Source organism: Platichthys flesus, chromosome 7 (genome assembly GCF_949316205.1).
Source record: "Platichthys flesus chromosome 7, fPlaFle2.1, whole genome shotgun sequence".
Lineage (NCBI taxonomy): Eukaryota > Metazoa > Chordata > Actinopteri > Pleuronectiformes > Pleuronectidae > Platichthys > Platichthys flesus.
The window spans coordinates 16,847,421-16,863,761 of record NC_084951.1 but is presented as its reverse complement, the minus strand read 5'-3'; the positions used below and the strand labels follow the sequence as shown (position 1 = coordinate 16,863,761).

Here is a 16,341-nt window from a genome sequence, read left to right as displayed (position 1 = left end):
GCATCGGAATTCATGGTCTCTTCTACACGCGCCTGTGTGTGTCTCCACAGCCGGTGTCTGAAAATCATTGTACGTTTATGTCACAATTAATACAAACGCCTGGAATCAGTATGCGTCACTGTCAAACAGAGTTTGTGTGTCAGCCTAACGTTCTTGGACCGAGCAGTGTTGCGGTTTTACGATGGATTGAGTTTATGACTTGACACGTTAACTCAATTTTCACATTTACGAAAGAGCTGTGAGCGTAATGTGTTGTCGGTGTCACATTCCTGTACGATCTGATCACAAGTAACTGTGAGTGTGTGTGGTATATACGTGTCTTGTGTCTATGTGTCCATTGCGGGTTTATAAATACCCTTAAGTGACTCCAGATGTCACCAGGCGGCCCGCCGGTGGGTCTCATTCAACAGCAGCTCTTGACTCTGTTAATGCCTTGTATATAAACCTCCCATTACATACAAATTAAGAGCGTGGGTAGCGTGGACTTGCACTTGTGTGGGTGGGGCATACAGTGCACATGTGTCTAGTAGACTGCTGCTTTCTCTCATAATGACTTCCAAACAAATTCAATTAATTTGCCACTTGGGGGGAAAAAAATCACTGCCGTTCCACCGAGTCATCTCTCACTCCACCCTCTGTCTCCAAAGAGTCTTCAAAAGAGGAAAAGTTTAACCACACTGTGTTTCATGGCGTTTTTTCGCCCACAGACACGCTTCGTGAACGTGAGCACCAGTTTTCCACGGCCATATTGCACATGTTAATCCCAGCACTCCACAGCTGTGACACGCAGACGTGCACTTAGCGGAAAACCAGAGGGAAAAAACTATTTTTGTTCATTGGGATGGAAAAGAGGAGTAACTGCATGATAAGTGTGTGTTAGGGTGTGTGTGTGTGTGTGTGTGTGTGTGTGTGTGTGTGAGTGTGAGTGGTCTTCACACTGTCTGTGTTCGGATTTGCTTTATCGGCTGACAGTCTGACCTTGTAGGTGTTCAGATTGGTTATCATGTCCTAATATGGCTTGGTTAGTCTCTCTCGCTACATGAAACTGAGTGTTCAGGCATTAGTTTGTTCATGCTGCTCATCAGTCATTGTTTTTTCTCCTCTACCTCTTCAGGTACAGTCCGATCAGATGGGAAGCCCATGGATAAGTCCAGGTTGGCAGTGAAGACTTCAGGGCTTCAGCGCTCCTCCTCTGATGCTGGTAAAGATCACAGGAATGGCACTGGTGGTGGTGAACAGCGTAAACCACCATCTGGCCTGGTCAGGCCCTCAACAGGTGGAAACTTTGGCTTCAAGAAGCAAACCACAGTCGCCCCTAACGGGACAAACCACGTCGGTGCATCTGCTATGATTAGTACAGGTGGCAGTTCAATACCCGGCGGCTCTGCAACTGTGGGGAAGGTTCCCAAAACATCTGGTATTCCTACCAAACCCGGGGCTGGTGGTGGCGGTGGTGGAGGACGGAAGACAAGTCTAGATGTCTCAAGCAACGATCACAGTAGTTTTCTGTCCCCAAATGCCAGGACGTCTCTGCAATACCGCTCTTTGCCTCGTCCTGCCAAGACAAGCACACTGACTCTAACCCGGCCGAGCTCCGCACGACCAGTAAGCACCACCATGGACACAGGCTGTGGACTGATCAAACCCTCCTCTACAACACTTCAGGGCTCAAGGCTCAAAGAGCCTGGTTCTGGAGCAGGGTTGAGTAAAGGAGGGAGCCGTGGGATTCTAAGTCCTAGTCCTGTCAATCAAACAGATCGAGAGAAGGAGAAAGAGCGAGCCAAAGCTAAAGCTGTGGTCTCGGACTCTGAGTGCGGAGGTGGGTCCCTGAAGGGCAGCCCGGCTCAGACCCCCTCAGAGAACGGAGTGAAGCTTCAGGGCCTGAGACCCCCCAGCAGTGGTAAGGGCGTAGATCTGCCCTCACCCAACACACACAGGTACCAATGTTACACACTTATACAATATAAATATATACAAGCAATCATTTCTCAATGAACGCACACACTTTCAGAATAATAAGAATATGCATTTACTTCAATGTTGTCTGATACTTTTTAGATTATCTGGAGTACGCAGCCTCGCTAAGCCTCCATCCATGGCTCATCTCGAAAAGCTCAACTCCAACAGCCTGGATATTGGAATTCAAGACTCACTGCCCCCAAAGATCCCCCCCTACTCTAAGCTCCAGGACCTGGTGAGCTCAGCAGGCAGCCCCTGCCTCACTCCCAGCCCTGCCCCGTTACTCAATGTGAACTCCTCGGCCTGCTTCTCGAGCTCCGGGATGGGGCTGGGCCCGAGGCAGGTCTCGTCTCTCGGGGTGGAAGGGGGCAGGGGGAGCACTTCTCCCCTGCTTTACCCCCGTCTGTCTGGGCTACATCGGAGCATGGAGTCGTTGCCGCTGCAGATGAGTCTGGCTCCTGAGCCCCAGGGAAGAGGGAAGAATAGGGAGAGGGAGAGTTTGGTGAGAGGCTACACCACCTTAGAGTCCAGAGACAAAGAGAGACAGGAAGACAGAGGCCCTCCTCCCAGCTGGAGCTCTGGAAGTAAAGTCTCGCTGACTCTCACTGACAAGTGAGTTCAATTCTGCTGAAAGATATTCTTTAATTATACATGCATAGTATCTGTCATCCAGGGTTCTTCCATTCTGTCATGTAGCCCCACCTATTGGTTATCTGAAGAACTACACCTATTTCATTCATTGTTCAGGGAAGGCAGGAGCGTTCCAGAAGAGAAGCTTTGACATCTTAGTATATACACCTGGTACAAATATGATGTTTTTGGTACCCGAAAAAGTTATTTTAGGATGGTAGCAGTGATTATGAAGAGCAAAGAAATAAAAAGTAATTACATTTCGAGAGAAAAACCCACAAAAATGTAAACAATTAGTAAGATTTTCAAGATGAATCATATATAGAGAATATAGAATATTTTTAGTATAATATAATACTATTTACTATTACTAATTCAGAATAAATAATATTTTTGAGGCAAAACTACACGTATGTGGGGGAGGGGAGTTAATCTAAAAACTGAAGACAGAATGTACAATATGAGATGTTAATTATTCTCTAAAATATTAAGAAACATAATTACTTGGTGGCCCATTTGTCGCATATTATTTGGCTTAGACAAAAATAAAACTCAACCCACAAATAAAGGCAATGGCATGGGCGCACACTCGATACACACACACACATACTTTCATTCTGAGGGGTCTTTAGGCTGTTATTACTGCAGGGCTATTATCAGTGTTGAACGGGCCCTGCTCACTGAAGACATAATTACTGGCTGACACAGCTGTCTCACTGTGCTGCTTTGTGCCCGCTGCCTGCTCTTGAGAGTTTAATAACTCATTGCACCACTGGTTAAATAATAACATTGTTTAATCTCCGCAGCTCTCAGAGAGACCGAAACACGCTGCCAAAGAAAGGTCTAAGGTAAGTTGACACGCGCACACACAGACATGCAGCTACAGGTTTCAGATGCAATTTTGGCACATACCTTAACCTGCACACTCCCACAACTCCCATTGAGAAGATCTATTCTGATTGACGGACTGTGTTAATCCTGCCTGCAGGGTCTGTACACACCCGGCCTTTTACTTGTATTCCAAAATCTGGTCTTAATCCCCCAAATATTGTATCTCATTTATATCGTACTAGCAACATTTTGTGAGTCTTTCCACTCAGATATTGGCTGGCCGGCAGTAACATGAAAACGTCTCTACTGTAGGTGGGGCAGAGCGTCAAATTGTTATTAGTGTTTATCTTTATTCTGTGTAAAAATATCCCCATTTTGAGATATCAGTGTTCACTTCAGTTATAAGAAAACAGTAAAATTCATCAGATTTCATTATTTTCTGACCAACAGTTAAATACCAGATATATTCAGTTTACTGTCATCAAAATGATATAACAAACAAGATAGAAACAGTAAAGCTTCACATTGGAATGAAAATTGACTGTGAAAGATTTAACTGATTTTCATAGAATTTTAGGTTTAACTAATCAATCAATTTCTAGGTCTAAATGAATAAAACAAATTCATGTATAAAACCTTTCTACGTTTTTTATCCACAATACTAAAAAATGAATTGTATATGTTTGGAGGATTTTCTGTTTGTGTATTACATTTACCACAACATCACTGATGGTGTCCTCTGACTGTGTGTTTCCAGCTGTGTCTCCCAGGTTGAGGAGGAAGGGAAGGAGAAAGGAGAGAGGAGGCACTCTCATTCTATTCTCAGTATGACCGACTCGCTCACTCTTCCATCGATGTCTTCGCCCACCTCCCTGCCCCGCACCTCTAAGACCAGTATGGGTGAGTATACACATGTACACACATTCCAAAGTACACTGAGTAGAATAATGCATTTCTTTAACATTATGTATAACATCGGTAGAGCTGCTGTTGTTCTTGAGGGTTGGTCATTCCACACGCCAACTGTGCTGTCAACACCATTGGTGTAATACTACAAGTCACTTGGTGCAGTCTTCCCCAGGTCTCACCGCTGAGAAATATATAGCAATACGACATTTAAAAGAAGAAGAAGAAACAAGCATCATAGTATTCCCATCTTGGAATCTCTATGCTCCCTCATTAACGTGATTATTGAGGGAGCATAAAGATTCCCGTAGAGACCTTTGTGATGTGTGAAAGAGCAAGGACGAGTATTAACTAGTCAAAACTCTTTTCCCTTGACCCTCTGGTTTCACAGTAATACCCAGCCCAGTGGGCGGTCCTCCGAGGATGACTCGATCCAACAGCATCCCAACACACGATGCCTCTCTGGAGCTGTACGCAGCGTCTCCACTGGGCAGCACGCTGTCGCTGGCTGAGCGTCCACGCAGCATGGGGATGGTTCGCTCTGGATCCTTCAGAGACAAGGAGTCCGACGAAGGTGAGTCCTGCTGGATTACTGTGATTCTGTTTGGTGCCCTCATTTACTACTTCATCTTCTCGGTGGTTTATGTTGTTGCTCTGAATTGTCACTTTACCAGTTCATGGGTCTGTGCTCTCACTGGCATCCAACGCCTCCTCGAGCTACTCGTCGGTGAGTGTGGGCAACATGCATAATCAGGTAGATACAATTCTATTTGTGTTTGTCTGAGTGTGAGTGTGAGTGTGTGTGTTTGTTAGTGTGTTAAGTGATGCTATCTTCTTGTTTCAAACTTTCACACAGTGCACACTAGAGACAAGACTTTCTCCCTTGGTATGCTCTGCAACTTATTACACCTCTCCTCTTCCTCTCTGCTTTCTCTCCTCCTCTTCGTCTCCGCTGCTCTCCTCCTCCCTCTCCTCTCCTTCACCTTCGTCCTCGTCCTCTCCTCTCCGCTCCTCTCTCCCTGTGTTTTATCTAACATCTTGACTTTTACTCTCCCCCTGCTTCCTAAGGCTGAGGAAAGGATTCAGGGAGAGGTAAGTGTTTTCTCTCCTGCACTTGCTCCTTCTCCTCTGTCTCCTTATTTTCTTTCCTTTCATTCCTCATCCCTGTCAACTGTGGGGGAACAAATATTTCTCCCATCTCATTAACGCCATCTGCCCGAGTCTTTAGTAAACTTTGTTATTTTATAGTTAAACATTCGCTTTTTTTCCTCACAGCAAATCCGCAAGCTGAGGAGAGAGCTGGAATCATCACAGGAGAAGGTGTCAAACCTGACCACCCAGCTGACGGCAAACGTACGTATTCTCTTAACATCATTAAATAACACGACACACATCACTTGCGTCAACTGCCTTAATATTATATTATATTAATTTTTCGTTGTAGGTTTCCTTATTCCTAAAAACACATTTCATTCCCAACTGCATTTAAACTCTTAAATAAAATGTCCAATATGGAAGTGGTTTGAGTGACATCTTCTTCATTTAAAAAATGTGACCTTTTACCCTGAGGTAACTGAAGTATAAGCAGTAGCCCCTCCCTCTAATTTTACACCCCGATACTTGTCATTCATCTTGATGAGCAGACTACTTCAATGACACTTGCCCCGAGGCTGAGGTAACTGACACTCATAGAGACACAATTGGTGTCGGACATGAGATAGCAGGCAAAGGAGGAGCAGTGTCCGGCTGCATTTGGCTTTGTTGTCATTTTGGTTTCTTAACAGGTTTAAAAGGGTTTATTTTGATTAAAAACAACCAAGAACTGCAAAGTCCATTAAACCTATTTCAGCTTAGTTCAGTCCATGACAGAACATTATTTATTTTAATGCAAGTCAGTGGATTCGGAGCTTAATACTTTTTCCTTCCACTATCTTATACATTTGTGTACTTGATTGGACTCTTCATTGTAAACAGTGAAGAGACACAGAGAGGGACTAAATATCCGAGCTGTGGTTTGTCAGTTATAAATCATTTCTGCGCCGTTTCAGCACATTTCTTATCTGTGCTGGGCCTGAAGAGAGCTAACCTCCTCCTGAACCTTTCCCCAAGCCACTTAGCTTTGCCTCACATACACACACACACACACACACCAACAGCGGCCTCGCCCTCTCTTTGTACTCTACAAGGTTGTTTCTGAATGACATCCTGTCAGCATTTTCATTGGTGCAAGTGCATGAATAAAGCACAGGCATAATGCAGTGCACTCAATCAAGTGTGTGTGTGTGCGTCGTGGGTGTGCTTGCATGCATATATGTGAGTGTTCTTTCCTGTTGGATTTGTTTCATTCTCTGTGACCTTATTCTGCGACATTAACGAATAAGCAAAACCAATGCAACCATTACAGCTTAACTGGATTAATGACTTATTTTGTAAATGTATAATTATGTTCTGCGAAGTAAGAAATGGAAAGTAATTTCCTTTGTGAGAGACAGAAATGAGGGAGGGGAATTTTCCACAGAAAGATTCCTTTTCAGCCTGTGTGTGTTATTGATCTTTTATTTTTTATTACTGAGCTTATATACAAGGAATAAGCTAAATTTTAAATCAGTTTGAATGAATGTGAAGTTCTTGCTAGTCATAGTCTCCCTGCTCTTTCAAAAATGACGACAAATTAAATGTACTAGTAGATGTATATCTTGATAATTTCCTGTCATAGACAATTATGTAGAAAAAATAAGCTTCTGCCTGTTTTTTTAGTCCTCATCTCATGTTTCTTCTCTTTCCAAACAGGCAAATCTGGTGGCCGCCTTTGAGCAAAGTTTGACATTGATGACCACTCGGCTCCAGAGTCTGTCAGTGAGCCACGAGCAGAAGGTAACGTCATCCATCACGTCCGCACTCCAAATACAAACCTGAATTCCAGCTGCATTCCACCGCTGTGCCGATGTTATGAGCAGAGCGCAAAGAGGGGTTGTTAGTGACTTTGTTCACAGTCTGCAGTGAGGAGCTTAATATAAAATATATATATATACGCGAGGGGCCCACTGCAGTTCCACATACAAAACTCATGCAAGGAAGGTACAGAAGATCAATTAGTGATGGATAAGCTCAAAGTACACTGAGTTTGCACGTGCACTCAAAGCAAACAACATTCCTGCATTCTCCGGCCTTTGGTATCAGTTTTGGTGCGAATAAACCAATCAGTGCTTGAGGCAGTGCTCGGTGCTCGGTGCGAGTGTGTGCACAAAGTGCGCGAGGGGTCCCTGTCCGAGCTTCATGCTTTGCTGCTCCCACTGAAAGCCCCGTCTAGACCACTCCAGGAAAAAGTCTTTGTTGTTTGTGCCAGCGCACTGACCTGTGCAGCTCAGCCCGGAGCACAGGCTCTTTAACCTTGAGGAGATGGGCCGGGTGGCTCCATTTATAGCAGCTTCAGCACACAATGGGCAGCACAGTGAGGCTCTGCTGTTCAGAACTCTTTGTCCCTGTGAACTGCAAACATCATTTAAGAGATCAGGCCCAGATTTTTTGTACTTGAGTAGAAACATCATGGAAAACCACCCCCTTTTTTCAAAATTCTAAAACATAATATTATTATTAGTAGTAGAAGTATTACAACAGGCTAAGCACACACAGGATACTCAGGGGAAATCACATGGATGCGTTAACACAAATGAAAGCAAGAAAACAAAATTTGCAAAAGTCTGCCTCTTTCCTCTTTTTCCAACAGATACCAACGGATCCACCTGAACTGAACTCTATGACAATTACTCATTTGATGTCTCTGCAGGACTCTGAGCTGGTGGAGCTGCGGGAGACCATCGAAGACTTGAAGACCAAGAATGATGAGGCCCAGGCTGTTATTCATGTAGCTTTAAACAATCCAGATAACGAGAAAGGTTTGGAGATTCACCTACTGATACTATTATCTATCGCTGCACATTTATACCTTTTTTTTTTTATGTTGACTTTATTTTATTTTTTTCCAGATGTGCAAATTCGACGTCAGAACTCATGTGAGAGCATCTCAAGTCTCAACAGCCTGACCAGTTTGTCGAGTGTTGGCAGCTTTAAGGACCAAGACGCCAAGAAGAAGAAGAAAAAGAGCTGGGTAAGAATGAATGCACTCTGCTGGCGAGTTGATATTTTCACTGCCTGATGTTTGTCTAGGTTAAGTCTGTTCGACTTCATAATGTAAAATAAAGTGGGACCCGTCTTTCCCTCCTCTGTGTTGTGTTATTTCTGTGTTGTGTTATTTGTCTGTTTTAGGTGCTTGAGATGAGTGTAGTTATTGTAAATCCTCTTTAGATTTCTATTATACGGCATGATGGGTCACTTTAAACTGTCCCTCCATCTCTGTTGATTCACCACCTAGACAACTGATTGGCTGCCTCTTCTGTGAATATTGAATTTGAATGCGTGTCTGTCAGTACAGTTGGACATCAGCAAACATGGTGTCTCGTTAAGGGTGAACCTCTCTTCTTAATCATCAGTTTATTTAATGCTATTCTCATTTTTCTTCACTTAAACCATGCTCTGTTGTGTAGTTTATCCTGTAAGATATTACAATGTAACCCTTCCTAAACAGCCGTGGGGTAATCAATCTGCAACAACATGCACTGTAACTTTGACCTGTTTGCAGAAAACTAGCTTTAAAGGGATAATTTGGGAAAAAAGTATTCTTGCTAAAATATGTCCGTTAAATTTGGTTGTGAAAGTAAATAGTCAATCTCTTGGATTCGGTCTAGTAGATTGTATGAGCCAACTGTCCATGAAATGTGACATTTCTCTTTGAGCAAAAGATGTGTGAAGGCTAACATTCGTGCTGCACGAATAAATACACTGAACCATGAATATTATTCAGTAGTCTGTACATCTGCTCCTCTGTCTCTATGTAGCTGAGAAGCTCCTTCAACAAGGCGTTCAGCATCAAGAAAGGCTCCAAAACCTACTCAGACATCGAGGAAATCGCCACCCCCGACTCCTCGGCTCCCAATTCCCCAAAGATGCTTCATGAGGGGGAAGAGGGAGGGGAGCTTCAGTTTTCAGGCCTCAAAACCTCTGTCTCTGCCACCTCCTCTGTGTAAGTACTGATAAACACCATACTCCAGCTCCTTGCTCAGCAGGGAGAGAGTCAGTTCTAACTTCTATCTGACCCTAATGAGTGCACCCTGTCCCCTCCAGCATCATGGAGACAACAGAGGAGGGGGACGAGGAAGCAGCGGTGTCAGATCTACGCTCAGAACTCTGGGTGAAAGAGAGGGAACTGACGGACATCCGACTGGAGGCCTTAAACTCTGCTCATCAGCTGGAGCAGCTCAGAGATGCCATGAACAACATGCAGGTCTGTTTTGCTTGTATCTGCATGTCTACTACAGTATATACTGAAAACATTTGTTGGAGCGATATTGCATTTTGTGTCTATAATTTTAATTTGAAGTTTTTCCCTGCTCATGTTCTAGTCGACTGTAGAGAACCTGAAGGCGGAGAACGACCATTTGAAAACAGGTGAGGTCCCAGGCTCTGGTCCAACCTCCTCCACCTCCACGCCTTCAGGCCTGGCCTCTCTCCTCGGACCCTCACTGAGGCAGCCAATGACCATGCCACTTACCAAGTCCTTCAGCCTCAGTCTGAATGATTGTAAAGATCCAGGTAAGAGCTTAACATTAAGCTGACACACACATAATAATAGTAAAAAATTATATTGAATTCATCCCTTGTTTCCTCTTCTGTTTCAGACACGTCCTCAGTTGACAGGTTGAGTGTGTCTTCCTCAAGGGATGAGGTGTGTGCACGAGTTCTGGTCGGCATTGCAGATCAAGCAGAGGTAAACACAGCACAACAAGAACGTCACCTAGCAAAGCATAACCCCCAATTCAACCACATTTAAATCCAACTGATCCAGATCTTTAATTGCAAACGCACAACATAGTAATAATAATAAAAATAATACACTTATAAAAGCACTTTTCAAAATACAGTTACACACATCGAAGTCAATTTGCAGATCACAAGTTAGAGCAGAAATAGTGAGACAAAAAATGTATGTTTTACCCTTTCTCTCCCTCTCTGTGTCTCTGTAGGTCAGTAAACAGCCACAGGAACATTACTTGGGCTCAGTGCTGGTCAGTGCGAAGACGGACTGGACCTGTCTCGACTCTCTTATCGCCAAGATCTTCAAGGTAAGTCAATAATTGGCTCATTATTTTCACTGTGAGGATATAAGTGTTAAAATAGAAGATCAATTAATGAATTCTTCTCCATTTTGTTCAGGACTACCTGACTCAAGTGGACCCGACAGCCAGTCTGGGTCTGTCCTGTGATTCGCTGCACACGTGCCAGCTGACCCAGGGAGTGCAGCGGGTGATAGGGGGGGACAAACCTCAGGCCTCACCTTATCGTTGTCTCAGCAGTGGTTCAGCTCGTATAATTGTCACCCTGAAAGGTTAGTGAATGTCCTCAACCGATAATAGAAAGTATCCTATTCGTTTTGATGACCAAACATCTTCATTGGGTTATTTCCTCACTTATAAGCAGCCACTCGTTTCACTTTATGTCAACTTTGATAAAAAGTAACTGTTGTCCTGGGGACCTTCTCTGCAGTTTTCCCATCACGTATGAACAAAGAAGCGGGGGGGGGGGTTCTGCACAGATACGTTCACAACAGCAACAAAGCAACTCACAGAAACTCTGGAAGCTCTCACTCTGCCATTTGCTTTCACACATGCACGTCCTCCAGAGACATTTCTGAGAATCTCCAGAGTTGATTTGATGTCTGAATGTGTGATTTAATTTGATCTGTCATCCTGGAGTGCTGATTCGGCTTTAATGATCCATTGTATCCAGCTTTACGCAATTAAAACCCCATTTTTCTCTCTTCTCTCCCTGTTTCTGCCTCTCTAGGTCTTAGAGAGAAATGCGTGGACTCACTTGTGTTTGAGACCCTGATTCCTAAACCCATGATGCTGCACTACATCAGTTTGCTGCTGAAACACAGGCGCCTGGTTCTGTCCGGGCCCAGTGGGACAGGGAAGACGTATCTAGCCCAGCGTCTCGCCCACCACCTCCTGCAGCGCAGCCGGATGGACTCATCTGAGGCCGACCAGGAGACCTGTGTCCTGGGTTGTAGCTCCGCCGCCACCTTCAACATGCACCGTCAGACACAGAAGGTAACACCTGACTTTAGATTTCTCAAAGGCCATTAGTTTAAACTATACACACAGAAGAGATATTTACCTTTGTTTGTCCTCACAGGAGTTGCAGTTGTATCTGTCCAACTTCGCAAATCAGATTGACAGAGAGACCGGAGGAGAGATGCCATTGGTTGTTATCATAGATGACATCAGTGATCCAGCAGCCATTACTGAGCTAGTTAACGGAGCGCTCACATGCAAGTATCACAAATGGTGAGTCAATTCAAACAGTCATTATATTCCAATAAAGTCTGAACATAACATTTGATTCATGAAAGTACATAATTTCCTCTCTTGATGTTTCAGTCCGTACATCATTGGAACAACCAATCAGCCAGTGAGGATGTCGTCCAACCACGGACTGCACCTCAGCTTCAGGTGAGAAACGAGCCGCAACATGCTCACAGTGCCGCTTCTGAATTTGATACACCATTAAATACAAAACAAAGCAAACAGCAATGAACATTTCTTGCATGTGGTCACAGGATGGTGATGTTCTCCAACAACGTGGAACCAGCGAATGGGTTCCTGGTGAGGTACCTGCACCGTAAAGCTGTGGAGGCCTACCAGGAGAAGGAGCAGGACTCAACACGCCAGGAAGCTCTCCTCCGTGTTCTCGACTGGATTCCTCAGCTCTGGTACAACCTCCACACGTTCCTGGAGAAACACAGCACTTCAGACTTCCTCATAGGTGAGAGACAGTGGGCCCGGTTAAGGTAGAAAACGGTGGGGATGGTTGGGTTCTGTATGACTCAGAATAGCAGTTAAAGGGAAGTTTTGCCTCCTCCAGGTCCCTGCTTCTTCCTATCGTGCCCAGTGACAGTGGCTGAGTTCAGGCAATGGTTTATAGATCTGTGGAATCACTCCATCATTCCATACCTGCAAGAGGGAGCCAAAGATGGAATCAAGGTGAGCCCAGACGTCCTCCAAAGTTTCAACAGCAAGAGTCAAACTCCTCCGTTCTTCACGTGTTTTACATACATTTCTATCTGTTCCACCAGGTCCACGGGCAGAAGTCGGCATGGGAGGATCCGGTGGAGTGGGTGAGAGGCACCCTCCCGTGGCCCGACGCACAGCAAGACCAGTCCAAACTCTTTCACCTACCTCCCCCCAGCATAGGTGCTCTCAGCGAGGAGAAGAAGCCGCCCAAAGATACGCCTCCGCCCAGCACGCTGGAGTCCGACCCACTGGTGAGTCTATCATGACGTGTGCGACTAGTGTCAAAAGCACGCTCACACCTCAGTGAGCGTGCTTTTGGTTTTCCTGTTTAGTGGTAGAGATACAGGAAGAGAGAAGTGAAATTGTGTTGTCTAACCACAGCACAGACGGAAATACTGTCTGAACTTTACTTATAATGTCCTAAGAAAAATCACATGTAGAATCAGCAGACCTGTTCAAGTGGACAACCAGAGAGCACTACAGTATATACATAGACGCTATAAAGTAAACAAAAGAACATCAGTTTGATAACCTTAACAAGGATTTCACTTTTGTTGTCTACATGTGTTCTCCCTGAATTTCAATACCTCTCAGGAATACCTCTCACAACAGTGTCTGTTTTCACAATAAATGAACGCGTAGATTTGTCATATCTTGATCATTCATGTGAGCTGAATGTTAGCAGCAGAAAAAAACCTTTATAAAAACTACAATTATGCATCAGATTATATTGAGCAGCACTTTTGCAGATTAACTGGGACCAGGAGCTGCAAGATCCTTAATATATCAAGCAAAGGTCCCAAAGCAGATGGGCACCAGGACAGTGCAAGCCTTCACCAGAAACAACACACCTACTAGAAAGAAGACAAGACAACATGAGTCAAAGATGATTTGCATCTCAACCAGCAGGGGGCAGTTTTGTCAAATGTAAACCAAATGTTTAACTTAGTAATCATTAAAACATTTGACAGATTAATTAGATAACTAAATTAATGTTCAGTTGGCCATCACAAGTGCACACCAGTGAGATGCATTCAAATCCTACAATGTCCGTTAACGTCTGACTCACTGCCTCTGTGTGTCCTGCAGATGGCGATGCTGCTGAAGCTGCAGGAGTCGGCCAACTACATCGAGTCTCCGGAGCGCGAAGGCCTTCTGGATCCCACTCTGCAGACGACACTCTGAGGACAACACGAGAATGTCAGCCAAGCTGTGTGGAGCCACGGACTATTTATTCTTACGGCTGACACGGCGAGTGCAGTCCTGATGAGACTTTAAAGACTCTATCGTGAACTCTACTGTGTGCTCAGTGAGCAGTTCCAGAGCTACATGTAAAGGATTGACTGAGAGAGTGATTATGGACGCAGGGGTCGCTCTGCCCTGCTATCACAACATTGGAAAGACAATTAACCTGCTCTTATAGGAAGCTGTGATGATGATCATGTCAGGGAAACGAGATTATTGATTATTCTCTTCTCTGGCCCAAGTTTGTCCCAGATTCGCTGCTTTTGGATCTGCAAGTGCATGGTAACCGGAATAGTATAATTAAGTATAATCCTCCCGATCATGACCTATCCACCAAATGTTTTGTTTGACTCCACCACCTTAACTTCAGATATTTTGGTGCTCACTGATTTTCTTCTAACGTGCTCCATTTTCAGAAAGAAAATTTCAGCTCAGAAGTAAAACGGTCTGATTTCCTCAAATGCAGGGTCGTCACTTGACAACAGCAAAAACAAATTTAAAAAAAATGCACTTTATTTTCTACATGTGAAAATTGGATTCAAGGAAGCTGTGTCATTGATTGTGCATGGAATGGAGGACTATCAGTTTGGCCAAATCATGCAGTTCAGTAAAGAATCCTCTAGATGGCGGTCTCTACTGCTTTCTGCCTCAGTGCCATCCTGGTGTTTAATTTTCTCAAAGGTGCTCGGTAGAAAACAACACACAAACACACGTTCAATTCCTCAACTATATAAATGGCATTGAATGTTTCTTTTTCTTTTGAGTTCAGCCATATTGTTAATCATGGATCAAATAACAGCCCTGAGAAACTAAGAGAGATACGCATGGGTGAATAATGAATTGAAAATCAGTTTAAGGGCGAGTCTGTGCAGAAAACACCATCGTCATAGCCAGTGGTTTATCCAGTAATGTGCTAATGATATTGTAAACAGAACATAAAAAACAAAAAACAGATTCTGTTTGTTTTTCTAGTCTGCCAAATCGGTTAGCCTCCTATTTCTGGCTATGCTTGCTTTTACTCTCTACTCCTCTATCTGTTTTAAAACACAAACTTCTCTTGTGATAGTTGAGGATTTAAGACTTTGAAAATCTTGATTTTATAGGATTTTATACTGACTCATCTTCAGTGAACATGATTATCGCCCAGTTCGTAAACCATACATGCCACTATCGACAACAGCCGACAGAGTCGACAGGGATGAACTCCTGCCGCCAGCGGTCCCATCATTTCTCATTTGTCCTCCCAACAGCTGCCAACGAGTGATAAAGACAAAAAACTATCTTCTCCCTCACTGCATTTGCTCTTTATATATTGGATAATGGTTTTTTTTTCAACTGTATCAATCAGTTTCTTTCTCATACAGTTTTTAAGATTTACCGTGCAAGTAAGGGCTGGGGTTAAGAATGCTTCAATCTCATTTCTAAGTGGCTTTCTCTCCCCTCTTCCCTTCGTTCCTTTGCACACCATATTGGTTAGAGAGTGCAGAGTATTTATTGCTCACTTCTTGACTGTTCATGCGATGAAGGGAGACGGTGTACAAAGACGCTTAAAAGGCAGAAACTGTAGAGATACACTTAAACTTCTCAGCTCTATGCCCCCCCCCCCCCCCCGACCCTGAAGTACCTCAAACTGCCATATTCTGCCCCCAATGTCCCTCTACTCTCCAAAGAGCGGAGTGGGAAGTAGAGACAAGATGCCTAAAGTAGTCTTTCTGTGCCTGAAACACAGTTTGGCCTGAAGCGGCTTGAAAAGCTGCCTTAACCCTCTGCTCGGAGGCCTCGACTCACTTCCTCTGGCCTACTCTGATGTCACTTTAATGTTGTCACCTTAAGAGTGGTTTAGCGATTTGGGTCCCTGGCTGGTGTGTCAGTAAACTGCAGTAGATGAGAGTATGTGCGTCGTGACAGGGCCTCTTTAGTGCGATTGTTACACCTTTTTAAACGGATAGTGTGAAAGACTTGGACGTCTTTGAGGAGGGGCCCTGAGAGCGTGAGACAGCGATTGGATATTATCCTGGAGATGTAACCGTCGTTGCATGTGCCCCTGATGTGTTCCCAAAGTTTTCTTTCATTGGACCTACCACATTAAACCTTATCAGGGGAGGGGATTTTTTAATAACTGGATATGTTCCTTGTTTTTTTTTTCGCATTGTTTCTAAGAGGCAGACATTTGTTTTTATTATGCAAATATTTGTAAAGGTTTCTTCCTCTTTTTGTACATGACATCACTATTGTACACACTGTATATAGTCATAGCATCTGCGACAACAATCACTAAAAAAAGATTTAGAGAAGGCATGGCTCCTGTATGCAGATAAATGGACATCCTCTTGTTTTTAATGTCTTCCTCCAGAGGGAAGGAGCACTTGGCTTGATAGGGGAACTTATAGTGGTTGTCTGGCATGTTTATAACCACATCAACTTCCATATGTCTAACATTGAGCTGTGGACACAATAAAGTCATGCCATTCTTCACATCCCTGCCTGTTTGTGGTGTTTGCTATCCTTGAGTCATCCATTGGAGGGCGCTGATACCACTGTTTAATACCACTGTTTATCAGTAGGCTGCATGATGATTTTAATTGTAAGTTGTCTTTTGAAAATTATCATTGTAATTAGTTTATTTTTAATTTTGTTCTTC

At 44.0% G+C, this 16,341-nt stretch overlaps 1 protein-coding gene across 6 annotated transcripts in view; it reads left to right on the top strand.

The window, feature by feature from the left end:
* Positions 1–16,177, top strand: part of LOC133956383 (neuron navigator 1-like) — an 82,634-nt gene extending 66,457 nt beyond the window's left edge. The window contains exons 9-33 of one of the 6 annotated variants that reach the window (XM_062391368.1): positions 1,115–1,937; positions 2,059–2,571; positions 3,396–3,437; positions 4,178–4,320; positions 4,718–4,900; positions 5,001–5,053; positions 5,183–5,212; positions 5,395–5,418; positions 5,602–5,679; positions 7,117–7,200; positions 8,114–8,222; positions 8,313–8,434; positions 9,222–9,406; positions 9,508–9,667; positions 9,786–9,975; positions 10,062–10,150; positions 10,407–10,505; positions 10,597–10,768; positions 11,227–11,492; positions 11,578–11,729; positions 11,823–11,894; positions 12,002–12,207; positions 12,307–12,425; positions 12,518–12,706; positions 13,545–16,177. In XM_062391368.1, the coding sequence (XP_062247352.1) occupies positions 1,115–1,937; positions 2,059–2,571; positions 3,396–3,437; positions 4,178–4,320; positions 4,718–4,900; positions 5,001–5,053; positions 5,183–5,212; positions 5,395–5,418; positions 5,602–5,679; positions 7,117–7,200; positions 8,114–8,222; positions 8,313–8,434; positions 9,222–9,406; positions 9,508–9,667; positions 9,786–9,975; positions 10,062–10,150; positions 10,407–10,505; positions 10,597–10,768; positions 11,227–11,492; positions 11,578–11,729; positions 11,823–11,894; positions 12,002–12,207; positions 12,307–12,425; positions 12,518–12,706; positions 13,545–13,640 (4,199 nt within the window). In that variant the 3' untranslated portion in view covers positions 13,641–16,177. Of the gene's footprint in view, positions 1–1,114; positions 1,938–2,058; positions 2,572–3,395; positions 3,438–4,177; positions 4,321–4,717; positions 4,901–5,000; positions 5,081–5,182; positions 5,213–5,394; positions 5,419–5,601; positions 5,680–7,116; positions 7,201–8,053; positions 8,435–9,221; positions 9,407–9,507; positions 9,668–9,785; positions 9,976–10,061; positions 10,151–10,406; positions 10,506–10,596; positions 10,769–11,226; positions 11,493–11,577; positions 11,730–11,822; positions 11,895–12,001; positions 12,208–12,306; positions 12,426–12,517; positions 12,707–13,544 lie in introns of all 6 variants that reach the window. The other 5 variants (XM_062391367.1, XM_062391366.1, XM_062391364.1 and 2 more) reach the window with 5 other exon arrangements.
* Positions 16,178–16,341: the final 164 nt, after the last annotated feature.